The sequence below is a fragment of the Barbatula barbatula genome (assembly GCF_947034865.1).
Source record: "Barbatula barbatula genome assembly, chromosome: 12".
In the NCBI taxonomy this organism is placed as follows: Eukaryota; Metazoa; Chordata; class Actinopteri; order Cypriniformes; family Nemacheilidae; genus Barbatula; species Barbatula barbatula.
In genome coordinates, this window is record NC_136775.1 from 12,661,840 (window position 1) to 12,680,857 (window position 19,018).

General features: G+C 39.3%; 1 protein-coding gene across 1 annotated transcript in view; it reads left to right on the plus strand.

Moving 5' to 3' along the window:
* The window catches only part of erfl3 (Ets2 repressor factor like 3), a 40,493-nt gene extending 23,730 nt beyond the window's left edge, over positions 1-16,763 (plus strand). The window contains exons 2-5 of the mRNA XM_079470268.1: positions 1,263-1,497; positions 11,158-11,273; positions 11,361-12,391; positions 13,043-16,763. Of these exons, the coding sequence (XP_079326394.1) occupies positions 1,263-1,497; positions 11,158-11,273; positions 11,361-12,391; positions 13,043-13,627 (1,967 nt within the window). The 3' untranslated portion in view covers positions 13,628-16,763. The remainder of the gene's footprint in view (positions 1-1,262; positions 1,498-11,157; positions 11,274-11,360; positions 12,392-13,042) is intronic.
* Positions 16,764-19,018: the final 2,255 nt, after the last annotated feature.

The following is a 19,018-nucleotide window of genomic DNA, read 5'->3' on the forward strand; positions in this document are numbered from 1 at the left end:
AGGAACTTTCATAATATAGTCTAGAACAGTGGTTCTCAAACCCCTTCCTAAGGTCAAAAACTCTGCGATAACGTCATGTCCGAATGAATTATCCAAGTAAATTATTTGTCCTTCTGTATACATCTAAAGCTGCAACAAAAGTGATTGTTTACTTGCCACGATCACTGCTATTGCTTCTCAGCGTACAACACGAGATGCTTCTTCTTCGGCTGTTGTCTTGGTTACACAAGCAACACGAGCGTGGACACTGACGCCTAGTGGACAGTGACGCACAAGTATAACGAAAACCGGCACGTTGCCTACGGTGTATATTTTGACCTTAGTGTGTGTGTGTGTGCGTGTGTGAGACTGTTAGGAGTGTAAAGAAGGTCAGCTGTAGACTTTACAGCCGTTACCCCATCTAACCTTAATCAGTCTCAGCCTCAGCCTCACCTGACCCTTCCTGAACCCCATTTCACCCTGTTTACCCTCAGTGACTGGACACCACTTCTTCTCACTGCAACCTTTTCTTATCAAACCCAAAAGCTTCACAGGAGTAAGTTTTACTCCTATTGTCTTTGGACAGGGAAATCACCCCTTAAGTGTCATACTTAGGGGAAAAAACTTAAGGTGCTTTATGCAACCAGGCCCTGTCCTGTAACTGCCTAGAGGTGTATGATGTTATGGGTTGTGCCAATATAAGTTTTAGCAGATATGATGGTATACTTTTTTCTCTGCTGATTGTTGGGGACAGTGTTAAAAATGTTGTGCAATAAACATTTTAGTTATTTCAGAATAGTAATAACAGTTTGCCATGCTATATACAAAGGAATAGTTTGTAGTTGTAGTTTACTAAATGTAGTTTACCTTCAAAATGAAGAAAAGCGTGGGTCCCCATTGACTTGCATTGGTTTCGTGTTCATACAATAGAAGTCAATGGGGAGCAACGGTTTTTGTTACCAAAATGTTTCTAAATATCTTCTTTTGAGTTTTGCTGAAGAAAGAAAATCTCACCAACAAGGTGGCTAAATGATGATAGAATTTTCATTTTGAAGGTAAACTATTCAGAATCTGGCATCAAACATTTTATTGTTGAGTAGATATGCTAGTTTTGTACATCACAGATGATCAGCTATACCTTGTGAATTCTTGCTGATGAAAATCATGGTGTTGATGGACAACCAGTTCACCCAATAAACAACATAAACCAAAAATCATCAGGACAAAAAAAGATCCAGCATCTGATCTCTTCTTTTTCTCTCTCTCTCTCTCTGCTTCCGTAGGGTTAGCATTCCCAGACTGGGCCTATAAACCTGAGTCCAGTCCTGGCTCCAGACAGATCCAGCTGTGGCATTTTATCCTGGAGCTGCTGAGGAAGGAGGAGTATCATGATGTGATTGCCTGGCAGGGGGACTACGGGGAGTTTGTGATCAAAGACCCTGATGAGGTGGCCAGGCTATGGGGCGCCCGCAAGTGTAAACCTCAGATGAACTATGACAAACTCAGCAGAGCTCTCAGGTAATAATGTGGCACTTGTGCATTTTTTGTATGCATTAACTAAAGCGATGTGATGATATTATTCACAAACTGTTGACATTGAAACAGAACATTGTTGAGGAAAGTTTCTGTTTTAGTAAAGGTTTGATCTTTTCGAACATGACTTAACAGTTTCTTGTTGTTTTTTTGTAAATGATTACTTTGTAAGTCATTTGAATTTGAAACAATGTACAATACACTTATTTCAGTCCAAACCCCATTTGAGCAATCTGGGTTTAACTAAATTTGGCACACAATGGAAATAGCTCATGGATTGCCTCTTATTAGGTTGTAACTTACCTTTCGGGGAGATCTGTCACCACTAAACCAACCCAACCCAACCAAAGACTCTTTAAAGGAATAACTCAATCAAATATGAAAATCTCACAAAATGTACTCACGCTTACATCCAAAACATCTGTTCGTCAAGTTTTCAGAAACAGATTTTGACAACAGTTTGTTAAAATTGACTTTTTCTTAGCAAAATATAACATAAAAAGTAGTTAATGGACAAAAATTTATTAAGTGATAGTTCAACAAAAAATGGCAATTCTGTTATCATTTACTCACCCTCTTGTATGACTTTCTTTCTCCGCAGAACACAAAATAATATATTTTGAAGAATGTTTTTACCTGGTCCCCATTCAATTGCATTGGTTAGGTGTCCATACAATAGAAATAAATGGGGGCCAGTGCCGATCGGTTACCAACTTTCTTTTGCGGAAGAAAGAAAGCCATAAAGGTTTGAAATGATGACAGAATTTTCATTTTTGGGTGAACGATCACTTTATTTCTACAGCTTTCAATTGCCACTTTTTGCTGACCATCCCATCATATCTTGGCCCATCTCAAACACGTCAGATTCTTTAATCATTTACTATTTAAAAACTAAACCCTTTAGCACAGATTTAGTTTGGCCAATGAAGACTAAAGTCTATTTCTGTTCAATCTAAATGGAGAACAGTGTCACACTGACCAGCTTTTGTGTTGTTTTATCGGATTGACCCTCGCACTGGTGGAGTTATTACAGTGCAGTCTGATCTCTCTGTAATCCTAGTCTCTTTACCTGTACAGGATCTGATCTCATTAGAGGACAGACAGGTGAATGTATTCTAAGCGCTGGCTGGCAGGGGGACAGATGACAAGTTTAGCCTCCGCTGTATTTCCGACCTGATCTGCATTCGTTGCGGTTATAACTTTATTTTGGTCTCTGACTTGGCCTCTTTAAGAGATCAGCGCTGATCCTAAAAACGGATGCAGGGTGAACTTTATTTGAGAGTATTCTGAGGACAATTAGTATTCTGAGTGATGTCACATAAGGCTTTAGCGTTGGATGTAATCAATCATACTCTCTATTGATTATAGTGCACTTAACAAACCACTACAGTGGATGTGATGTTTATATTTTTGGTGCTAGATAATGGAAACAGGACTTTGAATGCACTTTTGAGTAAACAATTATGAAAATGAAGTTTTGTTAATTTCAAATAATTTCCAGGCACATCTGATAAATACAATTTGTATTTGTGTAGTATCTATGAAGTGTTAGCATGTATTTATAGACCACTTCACAAAACTGTAAGTACTGGTCCACCTGCCAGTTTAATTTTTTATCTTACATGTACAATATAGTAACACCTTAAAGATACGTTTTGATTCGGTTATAAATGTTCTGTGGGTTGATTTTTGTTTTAACATTTGTGAAGTGTTAAAACTGAAACAGGAAGTTCTTCTGGAGTGGACCATCATTGTTTACGTTTTCAGAAGTGGTCTATTCTCTTAAGGTGTGAAGACAGACTATGAAACATAGAAGTGGAAACATCTCATAGTAAATTATTAACCCAGTGTTCGTGTATTTTTCCACAGTCATCCAGAATACACTCTATTACAATCTCTTTGGTAATCCAAGTTATACTTTTCTTTTTGTATTCTTTTACAAATAACTGTTTACCGGCTGTACTGATTAGCTTTTTCATTAATATCACTGCTGTGAGCGTGTGACTGTGTGAAAAGTTCATGTGACCATAGCGCAAATTGTAGCCATGTTGTTTTGACTTTTCCCATTCCAGATTGACACAAGCTGCGTTTCCATTTCCCTTCAAAAAGAGCAAATTTAAATAGGGCATTGAAAATACGGCCAACGGAAACACGTCAATTTCGCAAAGACTCCCATGTATTGTTTTTCTGGCAATACGAAAAAGGCAGATTTTGCAAAACTGCTAAGGAAATACTTATGCCGTATTTTTGCAGGTTACGTGTTGTAGGAAAAAGTCACATGACCAGTCGCGGTATATTTGGGTAGAACATTTGGAAAGATAAGATGTAAGGAATTCACATTAAGTAATGTATTATGTGATGGCCCAAATGCAGGAAACGAGTGAGTGCAGTGTGGAGATTTATGAGTAACAGTGAGGTAATATAAAAAATATAGGGAAATATAGACATTTCTATTCAGTAGGTGGCAATATGCACCTCTAACGTTTGTTTGCAACCTGCCATAACACCAAAAAGATGAAGTATGGCCAGAATGACTAAACGCAAGAAGAAAAAAATAAACTTCAGTCGCATAACAACAGTTAATGGAAACGGCGTCATTCCGCAATATTTTTAATCAACATTTAGAAATTATCGGTAAAGTTTTGTGCAGATCTGTAATGGAAACCTGGCTACAGACACAGTGTGTGTGAGTAATGAAACTAGAACCTGGTCATTTTCGGATTGGGGTGGATTCGCTGTCAGGAAGAAAGCCGATCTTTTGATCAATTTTCCTCAGTCCGTTCTAGGCTGGAAATTTTTGCATTGCCCCATCTGAGGGTCAGGCGGCCTCATATTACTTCTTATTCTGTCCCCGGATTTACAGATTTTGCCAACATTATGCTGGATTACACTTTTACAAATCTGAACAGATTTATAATACTAGGCATCACACACTTGCTGACTTATTGAAAATCTCTTGCTGACATTTAAAGGCACATTACAATCATGCACTTACAGTGGGTGTCTATAAGCAAGCCATTCTGAAGGGTTTAGCAGTGTAGCTTAAAGTGTAGCTGTTTAAGCACTTTTTCATATTCATTTTTTCCACTAAAAGGTATAGATCTAAATCTTAGCTGTATTCCTGCTGAAGTCAGAATTCACATTAGTCCCAACATAATAGCAAAACTGTACATGATAAAAATGCATTTTAATGCATTTACCAAAACAACAGAAGTGTTTTTTACCAGCAGGCATGGAACAACCACTGAGCCAAGCCAAGTCTTGTAATAGCTGAATATGGGAAATGCCAGCAGTTTCTCGCATAATGATATCAATGAAATTTCAGTGCACTTAACAACAGACCAATAATTCACAGAGCAAAACCACATTGTGGTCGGCATATAAACCATATTTGTCCTTGCTGCACCTAAACCCATATTTAACATAGTCTGTTTCTAATACATTTATAACATATGACACATGAAGTCAAAAACAAAAGAAAATCATATATTTCTTTAAGTTACAGAATCGGGTAATTTACGATCTAAACGGCTGTATGGTAAGCTTGCACTGTTCTAGTCACACGAGGTTATACAGGCGTTACAGATTTACATTCCTGTCACTGGATTTTAAAACGTTTTTGTATCGAGGCTTGTGTTGTGTGAAAGTTACATGGCGTCCAATATTGAATATGATCATTACACAAGATATAATTGTGCGCAGGTAAAGCTACAGTACGTAGTGATTTTATCTCCCTAATGATGACACAAATTGTGTTTAAATCTTGTGGTTATACTTTTAAAGTGGTGTGTATAGTAACAGTTTCATCCAGTGCCCTTTAGACTTCCATTGGATGCGCTTTACTGTAAAACCCAATTTGTTTTCCAAACATAATTTTCTGTCTGTCGATAGAGCTTAACTTGAACATTCCTGTAAAACAGCACATATTGAACGGACCGCACTTCAAGTCTCTTTATGTTCCGATCGTATTAAATGTGCCGTCTGATATCTGCTTTTCTTTCTTCATTTTCTCATCTCTTCTTGATCCGCTTTCTTCTCCCATCTTATTTCCAATCCTTCAATCTCTTCTTCACGATGTCAATGACTCACTGTCGTTCCTCCACATCTCCACCGCCTCCCCACCCCACAATCCCACACTGCACTCCTCCATCTGATTCATACCTTCAATCTGACACTTCAGAACTCACAACAGACCTTTCAGAATGAACCCAGCACACTCGTGACTTACGGTTATTCTGACAATTGCAGCTTTTCAGGTCACTCTGTGACATGTATTGAAATTGTGACTAATGCCGCTGAGCTCTAATCCTAACTGGAATTTGACTTGATGTTGGCCGAGTCGGGTTGTTGTTTCAATGATGTTTTCCTGTGGACGTCCCGCTGGGACTTTGGCTCATCACCTTCCTGACACACGCGTGTGGAAACTCCACAAAAATGGAATTCTATTGTCCCGCTGTTGATGTTCCATGAAACATCAGGACACAGAGACATTACAAGTTTCCCGTCTGGCTCAGTCCATGGCGGACCCCCAGCCACACGCTCCCCTCCCTCGCCTTATCTCATCCAGCTCTTGTTAAAACCTGTTTGGGACATATTCAGCCACAGAAATCACTGGAGCTAAAATCCACAGTGGCTATGCTAATGCTTTTTCCTTGGCATTGAAATTGCAAATGTAGTCATGTGATGGATTCGAATCAAGTGGCCCATTTTTCTTTCCTCCTACTATTGTTTATTGTGATCCCTTTCTCATTTCTCATTCTTCTTTTAACTTCGCTCTTAGTGCAACTAGTGCAGCTTAGTTTACTTTATCATATCAGAGCCGTAGAAATTGATCATGTCAGTGACAGACAAAAGAAAATGTAAGGGAATAACATAGCTTGGTTTCCATTTGAGAGCCCGTATGGACTTTATGGGTATTTTTACGTTGTTCTGAGTTTACATTTGGCCAAATAAAATGTGAAATCTCATAAACATTGTATTTGTTAACATTAGTTATTAATGGACCATGAACTAACATAAATAATTGACATTATAGTTACATTTCTTTTGTTGTGACCATCCAGTCCTGTCCAGCTCAGCCGTCATTATAAACTTGACTTTATTTTGATGTCAGATGCCCTCGATGCAATCATCTGCATCAGAACCGATCTAGTGTTGATTGAAGTGGTTGACCGTGATTCCTTCTTCACTCTTTGGAGATTTGATTAAGATTGACTGCGCGTGTGAGTGTGTGTACTCGTGGAAAGAGTGTGTCAGAGGCCTTGTGCTACAACAGCCCTCTTTGTTCGGAGGAGGATGACGACATGTGCGTGTGTATGTGTGTTTGTGGGCAGCCTTGTGTCTTATTGTCGGGGACAGAATGAGCTCTTTATTAGCTCGGTGGGTGGAGATACACACACACGCTCATGTAACACTGACACACGCTTACACGCAGCGCACAAAACATGATGTTTATCTCTGGCTTTTCAATAGAGCTTATGGATGGACTGGATCTCACTGCACGTTCACCATCCGCCCCAGAGCCACGCAGGTCCACATGCACAGCCCCCCAATCATTAAACATTTTCTGTCCCCTTCTGCTTCATCCTCTCACATTACACACATGCACACAAAGCTGATTGTAAATGAGTTATAAAACCTTTGGCATTTTAAAATGTGCCCTATAGGATATGGTCATATTTTGTTCTTAAAGTATAGCCAAGTAAAATAATTATGTGTATGTTATTTTCAAAATAGAAATTGTCGGTAACGTGGAGATTTTTTATGGAAGTTTATGTGGACAGGTATTTGTTGTGTAACTATCTCACACAGTTGGTCAGTTTAGTGTGACAAGTACAGTCAAATACACACAACAGGGACAAAAGCACTTCATCCTACTTCTAACTGATAATCCTCTCTCTCTCTCTCTCTCTCTCTCTCTCTTATTCATTCTATCCCTTGTTCAGACCTGATTTGCGAATACCAGGAATGGCCATAGCGTTTGTTTAGCTCCTCTATTGCCGTCAATTACAGAATTTTTGCTCGTAGAGTTTTTAATAATCTGCCGTCTAATCCAAGACTTTACTCTGTGAAATCTGATTGTTTCCTGGAAACCTGCTCGGCTGTGCCACCTTAAGTCATTTAGTCACCAATGGCAGTAGTCATTTTATCTTCAAAGCCGTAATGATATTGCTAAAAATTTTGATAATTCAATTACATGTAATCATATTGCTTACAGTTTCATTTAAACCAGCCTGTGTGTGTGTGTGTGCGTTCACAGTTTATAAACAGATGTGTCAGTAAATATTACAAAAGAAGGGTTCTGACGCTCAAAGAATCCTCTCTTTTGCTTTGAAGTCAGGTCAAATGCTCTTTAAAGTGTTGGGTGCACATGCAGTTGTATGTGGGGACAGGGGGAGAAGAAATACTGCCTTCACATTGTGTATAATGTCACAGAGTTTATTTACCTGTAAATTTTCATATTTACCAAACATTTGCAATTATGCAGGTTTTATCCAAGATTGTCTCTCTGGAAAGTGCAAAATGTAAGTGTTGGTTTCAATCTAATTTGCTCATGTAAAACCATGGAAAAAATGAAGAGACCACTCCAAATTTACCTTTAATCAGAATTTCTGGATGTATTGTGGCAATTCCATTCCAATGTCTGTATAATTTCAACAGAAACAAATGTTAGGAATGACATAATGTCACCCAACAGCAATGTGGATTTTTAAACCGATCCTAAAATAATGTAATACATTAATGTAAGCAGTATTGTGTTGTTTAAATATATATAAGAACATCTGTGCAGTATTTAAAACATTGCATCTTTTTTTGTCATTTTAGACCAGTTTGCACTAATAATATTTTGGAATTTGTCATTCATTTTTGTGAAATGTCCAAAGAATGAAAAACATGTACCTTTAAAAGGTAAATTCTGATAAAATGTGAGTGGTGTCTTGCACAGCTGTAAATATTTATACACTGGTTTTTCCGTTGAAATGCTGTTGAAAGGGATAGTTGACCCAAGAATGAAAATCTTGTCATGAATTCCTCTCTTTCTAGTTGTTCCAAATCTGTTTAAATGTATTTGTTTGGTTGAACACTGGGAAAGATATTTGAATGAGTGCTTGTAACCAAACTATTCTTGGACCCCATTGACTACCATGGTAGGAAAAGTACAATGGTAGTCAAATGTGCCCCAGAACAGTTAGATGTCCAATATTCTTCAAATACCTTCATTTATGTTCAACAGAACCAAAAATATATATAAAGTAATTTGTCCTACTATGGTAGTCAAGGGTGTCCAAGAACTTTGGTTACAAGCAATCGTCCAAATATATTCATCAGATAGTGTTCATCAGAATAATGAAATATATGCAAATTTTTAATCACTGTAAGGTTTGTTAATGGTGACAGAATTTTACTATACAACTATCCCTGTGTCCACGCTAGAAAGCATCTCTAACAATGGGATTTTCTCATTCTCATTCTAATTTATTTTGTATTTTTTAGATATCTTTTAAAACTAGAATTTATTTTTATTCTAGTTTTAGGAATTGAGAGCTGTGAACCAGCCGTATTACTCACAGATGATTTACACATGAGTCCATCTGTCTAAAATAGTTCACGCACAGATTGAATCAGTCATAGCAGTTACTGAATTAACATCTGGCTTACTCAACCACAGGTCATTCTTTTTAGTCATGTCCTACTCAAAATAAACCAAGAACCAGTATGGTGTTGAAGGGATAGTACACTGAAAAATGAATGTCCAAAAAATCTAATTTTGGTTGACCTGTCTCTTTAAGGTTCATGAGACCATTCAACCAGTGTAATGAGGTAGCATAGTGAAAGTGACCAGTCCAGAAGTAGCTATATAACATGATAAACTATTGATAGAGTCAAAAGTAACAATAATCCTTAATGCAGTCATCATAAGGAACCGGAATTGTTAAATTCCTGGCAGTTCCTGTCTTCAGACGTCTGTGACATTCACCGAGGTGGATGAAAGTGTCTCTTTGCCTGGCCTGTTGATGTGTATGTCACAGTCCAGGGTGTCATCAGAAGAACATCCCTTCATCTCGACTCAACATCCTCCTCTGTGTTTGTGGTATAGCTCAGGTTATTACCGCCAGCCAACAGTGCAGAAGTAAGTGGATTGCATGAGTTGGATGTCTGTTTGGTAGGCATGCTAATCCACAGCTGTCTCAAGTATATTAATATCTCACTGCGTGAGTCACATGATCACCTGCTTCCATCTCTGCCTTTGTTAATAATTGTATTTAAGGTGCGATCAGTTAATTCTGCTGTGTCGTAACAGGCTTTTCCTGTTCGGCGGTTCACAGCACACAGCAGTAAAACTGTAATGCTTGTCACCCCCAAAAAAACAAGTTTGATGGTTTGAGAATGTTCAAACACATTTACAAATGCGTACGTCTCTTTCTAACCACAAGTCTGTATCCGTCTGTCTCAACTTAATCTCCTACCGACACAACTGTCTGAACTCTAAACATACACACACTCAAGGTTGGTAAATATATATTCCATGCTTATTAAAAGCTACGTGTCAGCGTCTTTCCCAAAACATGCCATTCACTGAGAATTATGGCTGGCAGGTTATCAAGTAAAAGATGAATTGTTGTCGAGAGGGATTCAAACCATACACACAGACACAGACTGTTGTGCAGGTCTCTAAGGAAGATGCAATGTTGTTGAAGTTACATAAAGGGATAGAGGGTTGTGAGGCAAAGAGAGAGATGTTATGTAAAGAATGACAAAGGTTAATATATAGATAGGAAGAGAGAGAGAGAGAGAGAGAGAAAGAAAGAAAGAATGGGATTATATAAAGAGATTAAGAAAAGATCATTTATCGGTGGGTTATAGTGTTATGTAAACATGCACTTGATTGACCAAAACTATCCTGACAGGATCTCCAATCGCACAAATAAACACATTAAAACATCTTCATATGTATTTAATTTTTGTCCTCTTGAGTGACTGAAGAAACTTGGCGCTGAATGTTCAATTTTGTCCATTGAGTTAATAATACAAATAAGAAAATAACATATTACAAATCAATAAATAAATGTAATACATTTAAAAATATAAACATATTATGAATTCAAATAATAATTAAAAACAATTTTAAACAAATGATTCAATAACTGTTGATTAATTTTCATTAAAGTAAATGTATCAAATAATATACAATAAAATATTAATCTAAATCATTGTTAATATAAATGTAAATATTAAATAAATTGTTATATTATAAACAAAACACAGACTGGAAGTTGACTTCGGGCCAGCGTGTGCGTCCGATGAAACCGTCTATAATAAAAAAATATTTTTTATTTTCAAAACTTCTTGGTATTTACTTTGATTTTGTTTTGCTTTAATGACAGCAATCGCTCAAACTGGCCTGTACAGTTGATATGTTTCATGGTGTGATGTATTGTGATATATTTCAAAAAGCATCTTTTGACTGGAATGGAAGCAAATCTGATGTTGTTGACATTTGCTTTGAGATCTATAAAAAATATGTCTTAATCATTGTATGGCAATATGTTTTTATTCTTATTAAATGTCTGGTTTAAATTAAATGCCAGATTTATATACAGTACTGGATCATGTAACTAATAAGTCCCGTGTTTCTGTGTGCAGGTATTACTACAACAAGAGGATTCTGCATAAAACTAAAGGAAAGCGCTTCACCTACAAGTTTAATTTCAACAAACTGGTTCTGGTCAACTATCCTTTCATTGACGTGGGGTCTGGAGGTACAAAAACAGACACACATTTCAAGTTTATATTTACGGAATATAATACACAGCTAACGTCTCTTCATCTATATTCTCTTCCCGCAGGAGCTCCTGTTCCTCAGAGTGCTCCACCAGTGCCTACAGGTCCCCATTTCCGTTTCCCTTCATCAACTCCATCTGACATGCAGGTGTCAGATGTGCTGCGTTCCCCCAGCAGCGAGGAACTGCGCAGTCCCGGGATCTTCAACGCATCCCGTCGCATGGGCCGCGGGTCCGTCTCCGACTGCAGTGACGGAACTTCTGTCAACTCTGAGATCGAAGAAGGAAATGGAGGAGCTCCAGAAGAGAGAATGGCAGAAAGAGTGGCCGAGAGAGGAGCAGGTGGTTTCCGGAGTGCCGTTCATCCACGTCTGTCTCACGAGGCTATGTTCAGAATGTACGGTGGACCCGGAGGTCACAGAGGTCACCGGGTGTCAGAAGTCTCCGGTCACAGGGTTCATCCTGAGCCTCTCTCACCCTTCACCGTTTCGCCTCTGGCCGGTCCGGGAGGTTCAGGCTTGTTGGCGCCTCCTCTCTCCCCGGCTCTCTCCTTGACCCCGGGCTCTCACCTGACCTACACCCCGTCCCCATCCCTGTCACCCATGCCTGGCTCCATCTTCTCCTTCAACCCAGAGGACATGCAGCGCTATCTGCAAGCTCACAACCAGAGCGTCTACAATTATCACCTGAGCCCTCGTGCCTTCTTTCATTACCCGAACATCATCATTCCTCAACCTCAACGGCATGACAAAGGTATACACGGACCCCAGGGCTGCGAACGCGGCCCAGCCGAGAGACCCTCGGTGCTCAACAGCCATCACTCCAGCCTCCCCCCGCCACACGCTCACCCCGTTCACTCGCACCTGGCAGAGGACCAACACCATTCCTCCTTCAAGTTCAAGCTACAGCCTCCACCTTTGGGCCGCAAGCAGCGTGACAGTCAGGGAAGACAGGGATCACTGTCCTCCACGTCTACCTCTGGTCTGGGATCCTCCTTATCGTTTGGTAGTGACCTCAGCTCAGCCAGCGGATCAGGACTGGTGTCCAATTCTTCCTCAACTGGCTCGCTAAACAGCGCTGGGCTGCCCAAAATTAAGGTTAATGTGAATTACACACAAAACTAAAATTTCTGTCATCATTTATTCACACTCATGTCATTCAAAAGTCTTTTTTTTTGTGGAACACAAAAGAAGGTATTTTGAGAAACGTGGTTTTGAATCCACACAATTGGGGTTTATGTTGTTTGGTCACAACATTGTTCAAAATATAATCTTTTGTGTTAAAAGATTAAACAAAAAGAAAAAAAGAAAGTCATACAGGTTTAAAAACACATGATGGTAAATAATGAAAGAGTTGTCATTTTTAAGTAAACTTTCCCCTTAAGGCTAATTCACACCAAGTTGACAAAAAAAAACACGTGTATGACACATGGTAAATAGTTGACACGAGTCTGAAAATGTACAATAACCTGCAACAATCCATTATTGTTTCATGATAAGGTTATTTAAAAGATAACTTCACTATTCAACAATGACCATTATCAGATTATTTGGATGTTTTTGTAAGATAAAGTTTTTTTTGTTACTTTTGTAACCACTCAAACACTAGATGGAAGTTACCTCAATCTTAAATGCACCTTATTATTTATTTTTGTCTGATATCACCATGCTGTTATCATAACTGAGATATAAAATACCTACCATGATACTGTTTTAAAACTTACATGCGTTTTCTCTCTTTCTGTACAGGTCGAACCCATATCTGACATCGAATCAGAGGAGGAGGTTGAAGTGACTGACATCAGCGACGAGGAGGCTGATGAAAGAGATGAAGAGTTTGATGTTTTCCCCCCTCGCTATCATAAACATCATCACCATCAAAATCACCATCCTCACAGCCGAAAGCACCATCAGTCCAACGGAACTGACACCCACCCAGATGAGGACTTAGAGGAGGACGTTTTCAAAGCTCCCGCCCCTCCACCCTTTTTCATCCCTCCTGCCTCAGGTGAAGGCCGCCGCCTCAATGCTGTCGTAAAGAGCGAACCCGTAGAACCCGCGGAGGCACAGCTGCCCCCCGGTGGGCTTCCGCAGACACAGTCCCAGTGTATCCCTCTGAAGCTCAGGTTCAAGCGACGCTGGGACCAGGACCAGCACATGGAGGAGGCAGAGGACAAGAAAGTGAGAGGAGAAGAACAGAGGAACAGAGAGGCGGAGGAGAACGGGAACGGCAGTGGAGAGGCAGAGAGTCCGCCTCCTCCTGCTCACCACAGGGTTAGCGCTGAGCTTCACCGCGCCACGGCGCAGCTGTCACTGGAAAATAAGGACTGCTGATACACGACAACGTCGCCTTGCGCAAAACTGCTGATGGACTCGCGCTCACACGTGAATCTTTGTAGATCAATGACTGCTGATTCTGACAGACAGCTTCCTGGACAACAATACTGACACATACACTTAGACCCTCCTACTTTATACCCTCTTTCATCTGCCTCCCTTGACTTCAACCGATGGTCTTGCCAGCGCACGTAAATCTGGTACATCTCAGTATACCGATGATGTGGAATGAGTTCACCCATGTGCCCCAGTGACCCTCAGGAGTCGTGAACTTTGACCTTTGGCACTAGAGAAAATTGTATATTTTTAAATGAGATTTTATTTTGCAAAGTGCCTGTGAGCTACCCCTCCACAAACACAGAGAAAGCAAAGGGATGCGGCAAAGACGGTTTGCTAGAACGTGGTTTGATGTTTATTTCCAGCAGCCCAGCATTATTTTCCTCAGTGACTGACTATGATCAAATTCTACATGATGTGGTGGTATACAAATGCACAGAAAGTCACAAACTTTCTCTCACAAACACAAAGACACTGTTTGAAAACCAGCCTGGTCAGAAGTAAGAACCCTCAGGGACGAACCCCCAACACACACACACACACACACACACACACAGATATAATCCCTTCCTTGTTCCCTGTATGAAGCCTGAACAGATTGTGTGTCACAAGTGAGCATTTGTGCAGAAGACTTGTGTCCAAATGCATGTGTTTTTGGAAACTTAACTGTGTTCTCAGGTTATGTCCTTCCACTCCTGTCCAAACCAGCTCACCTTTAATTCGTGTTCTCTTTTGTCAAATCTCTGGGACCATACCTGAATTTGTTTCATTCTGACATGAAAACGTTTCAAAGACCACACACTCAAATCTCTTTAAATCAAATGATCGTATAAAGTGGCACACAGGAGTTTCCCTTGTAAAGTCTTTTAATGCAAACAAACCAGCATTACACACACACAAAGCATGTACAGTGATAGTAAGATCTAACTGTTTTGGCATTTCATGCATTAAGAATGTGTCTGCTTGTATCCTTATGAACTACCTGTAGGTGATAATTCTGGGTCTCGATTTATCATCCACAGTCATTTTGTAATAATAGATTTGATGTTTATGAGATCTTATTGTGGACTGGGGGAAATGAAAATCCTTAAACTCAAACATTTAAGTACTAACTTATAAACAGGAAGGTCACACACGAACTCCGCCTATGCCTTGTTTTAATAGCATGTCTTTCAGATTAAAGTAAAATAAATTAAATATTAAACTGAACAGAACAGTATACACTTAATATACCTTTATCTAATGTGTTAAACATACTGTAAACTTGTTGAAAGCATAGCATTAACAGATGTATCGGTTTCAGGGGTTTTGTAACATTTGGTTTGGAGGGGAAGGTTGACTCTTCTCCTCAGGGATAATCCCATTGTTTGGGTGAGGGAGGAAAAACGCTGCTTTTTTACCAAGTTAAAGGAACAGGTCACCCAAAAATGAAAAATCTTGTCTTCATTTACATTAAGTCTGCAAAATCTGAATCTGCATAAATGTCTTTGTTCTGATGAACACAGAGAAAGATATTAGGAAGAATGCTTGTAACCAAACTTTTCTTACCCACTATTGACTACCATAGTAGGAAAATTCCAAGAACCGTTAGGTTACAAGCATTCTGCGTTTATCGGAAACAAAGACATTTGGAACAACTAGAGAGTAAGTAAATGATGACAGAATCTTTCTTTTTGGGGGAACTTGTCCCTTTAATAAATTGTAGGGTAGAGAAGGAAAAAGCAAAATAGTACACAAAACAAAGCAGGAAAGCTGTGTACCACAGACTATGTGGCACGTTCGGTTCTTTAACCAGCATGCACCTCCTCAACATCCTGTTCTTACTGCCACAACTGATGTCTGGGTGCTCGTGTGTTGCGCGTGCGTGTGTGTGAGAGAGAGAGTTTTCGTTAGAGGCTCTATTTGCATAAATGTCTCTCTTTAAGTCACTGAAATCTTGCTTCATGAACCTCATAAACCCGTGTGCACTAAAGCCCTGTGCAGGACTGAGCACAGGAACGGCAGAAAGACATTTGTGACGTGGCCAGTCAGGCACCCAAGATGGTGTAATGGTTTTCTAGTCACAGGAAGAAAGTTATCTCATGTCTGAAGTGTCTCTGATAGCTATAATGAGACATTTGACAGAGTAGGACTGTTTCTTATAACAGAACTGGCACAGATATCGACCTTCTCAATGTTTTTTACTCTTTCTAGCTGCCTTACTCCCCCTTCAAACCAAACCCCTTGTACTTTCTTATGGTTTTGAATTTGGTCTTTACCACTTGTTTCACGCCCCAGCATACCTCAAAATGTGAGATGTGGAGATGAGGTGAGCAGTATTGACGGGCGCAGTCTCTGCTTCTGAATGCCCACATTTGCTTGGGCACAAAGTGAGTGCTTTCTTTTTCTTTAAGAGGGGAGATATTTATTTAGGCTGCTCATTGGTTGTCCAAGGATGTTACTCGCTCAGAATCACAGCAACAGATGATGTTTTGTATTTTATTTTTTTACCCAACTTGCTCCAGTTTATATCTCCTCTCTGATGTCATCGTTGCTGTTAATCATAATTATTATTAGTTATTATTTTGTTGAACATTGTAGTCACGATAACTTTGTATGCATTACTGTAAAAGATCCTTTGAAGAATGTTTCTCCCCACCCATGCCCTCTCGCAGAGCAACCCGACAGTGTGTTTAGTGTAACATTAAATATGTGTATATTAACGTAAAACCGCGTCTTTAACATGGGTGGAGATGTGGAGAGATGGCGGATGGAGGAAGGGCATTCTGGAGATGGGCATCTGATTTTGACCTCAAGTCATGTCATGTAGTTGTTATTTTGTAGTGTTACTTATTTCTTGCTCCTGTAAATTTTTTCATTGGGGGATTGTATGATTTTAAAAGATATATTGTGTATTGTTTTATTGTGTAAAGTCGGTATCTTTCTTTCTCAAAATGTATTTCTGTGGTTCCATAACTCATAATAACAGGTTTAAATGCCACAATGTAACATTTTATTCCTCCTTTATTCATCTTTGTGTTCTTTTTTGAATTGTAATTAAAATGTAATCAGGGTCAATTAAACTGGTTAAAAGCCATTCTGTTCTTTTTGAGTTTCTACCACATTTGAGTTTTATTACTGCAAACAATTTTCAACACTCTTAACAATAAAGGTTAATGCCATATATGAACCATTTTTGGTTCCACAAAGAACCATCTCTGAAGAAACCTTTTTCGCCAGAAAGAACCTTTTGTGAAACAGAAAGGTTCTTCAGATGCTAAAGGTTCTTTCAAGAACCATCTCTTTTTAACCTTTTTATAAACTGAAGAAACCTTTTTCACCACAAAGAACCTTTTGTGAAACAGAAAAGTTCTTCAGATGTTAAAGGTTATTTTATGGCATCATTAAGCATCTTTATCTTTATGACTGTACCTATATATATATATGAGTGTGTTTTCAAGCTTAATAGAAGTTTTATACAAACTTGTCCACTTAAGTAGATATTTCAAACAATTTGCATTTCAAAGATAGTTTTCCCAAACTGCCTGTTGATGGAGAATATTGCATGTACTTTTTAAGACTGACCTCTGCTGTCAGAAGAGCAGAAGTACAAGTGTTTGCATCATAGTCAGCATTTATTTTTGAGAAATCTTAGAAATTGATTTGATTGATTTACATACACATACTGATAACATATATGATTGAAGCAATACTGCTAATTGGAACAATTATTATTTTTAGTATTTTGGTAAAGTATGTCTGTTTGATTTGGTGCATATTGGAATATGAAGAGCACAATAAAATACATAAGACAGAATGGAATAAAGATTTACAAACAGAGCCAGCTTACATATTGAAAATAATTGAAAAGATTTGTAACCGCTATTGTAATTTTATTGCAAGGAGCCATTGCATAGATGTGTATTTTCTACTAAAGAGCAGTACTCCTTTTTCCACTTAAAGGTATTTGTTTTCTTGTTTTTCTTTTTAGTAGCCCGATTTCACCTTGCCGTGTTTTAAAATCGAGCGTGGTCAGGTTCAACGTCAAAGCACCATTTTTAACGTTAAACTTGACATTGAATCATGACCTTGTTTCACGTTTCATTAATCCATTTCTGTAACATTTTATTTTCCACTGCTTATTTAATTTACAAAGATCAAATAATCTCCATAATCATCAAGCATCAGCTCCATCCGTTCATTCAAATGAATATGAGCACAGACTGAGTAAAAACAACTTCGGGATGCAGATTTATTTTATTTTAATCAAACCTTTGGTCATATTTCTGGTGAATGAGATGATTTTCGTCACATTCTCAGTATGTCGTCCCCTTTTACTTATATTATCGCCCCAATCATTTGTGCATATCAGGAGGTAGATGAGGGAACACAGTCCCCTCTGGCGCAGTGGGAGAGTATAATGGAGGGATAGAAGTATGACAGCTGATTGACACAGCATTGCGGCGCCAAAAGAAGGGGTCGATGACATCATGGTGAGGGTCAGGTCAGAGGGCAGGACTCTGGGTAGTGGAAGACATATTAACGTGGAACTTCAACTTTGAGCAGATAGCTACTTGGTTAGTGCTGACGTTAAATATTTAATGTAATTATTTTTTGGTAAGTAAAAATAGCTTTACTTGTTAAAGTTATTTTACAAGTATTGTTACTTGTACCCCTTCTATATTGGGTGTGTGAGCGGTTTGTGTCTCAAAGAAACCCAACAGGGGTCGCTGTGCATTGCTTCAAAATTTCAGGATGGCGCTGAAGTATCTTATTCTGTCTGCAACAGCGATTATGTAACGGGTTTTGGCATCACTGAGAAAATTCACACGAACGCTCATTCCCTAAACGTCGAAGTACGTCTCTATGCGTCAATATGTCGAGAAAAATGAATTTCCATACTTAGCTAAATTGAACGCACGACGAGATGGAGCATTATTTGCATGACTTTGTAAATCAATGTCTGAGCCTCCACGGTGTTTCCCGTTTTAAAAGCACACTACTTGTTTTGCACTGTGTCACGGCCCAGTAGTTTATATTGGTTTCATCCGTCACTGGTATGTTGTCCTACTACGCATCGAGCATGGGGTTATGCGAGTACGTCAGGCCACGCCCCTGCCGTCCAGCTGGTGGCAACATGGGCGATGACTTCATCGCTGAGTTTGATCATTGGCTCGTCGACGCTCTCCCTTTGGCCAATCGCGCGCCGGTGAGATGACGTCACCCCCAAATCCTACAAGGATTGCATGGATGGGGCGGGGCGCAAAGGCACATACGTTAGAGACAGCCGGATAGCGCGCAGTGATTGGTCCTCGCGCGCGAGGCGAGGGGCTGTTGCTGAGAGAAAAGAGA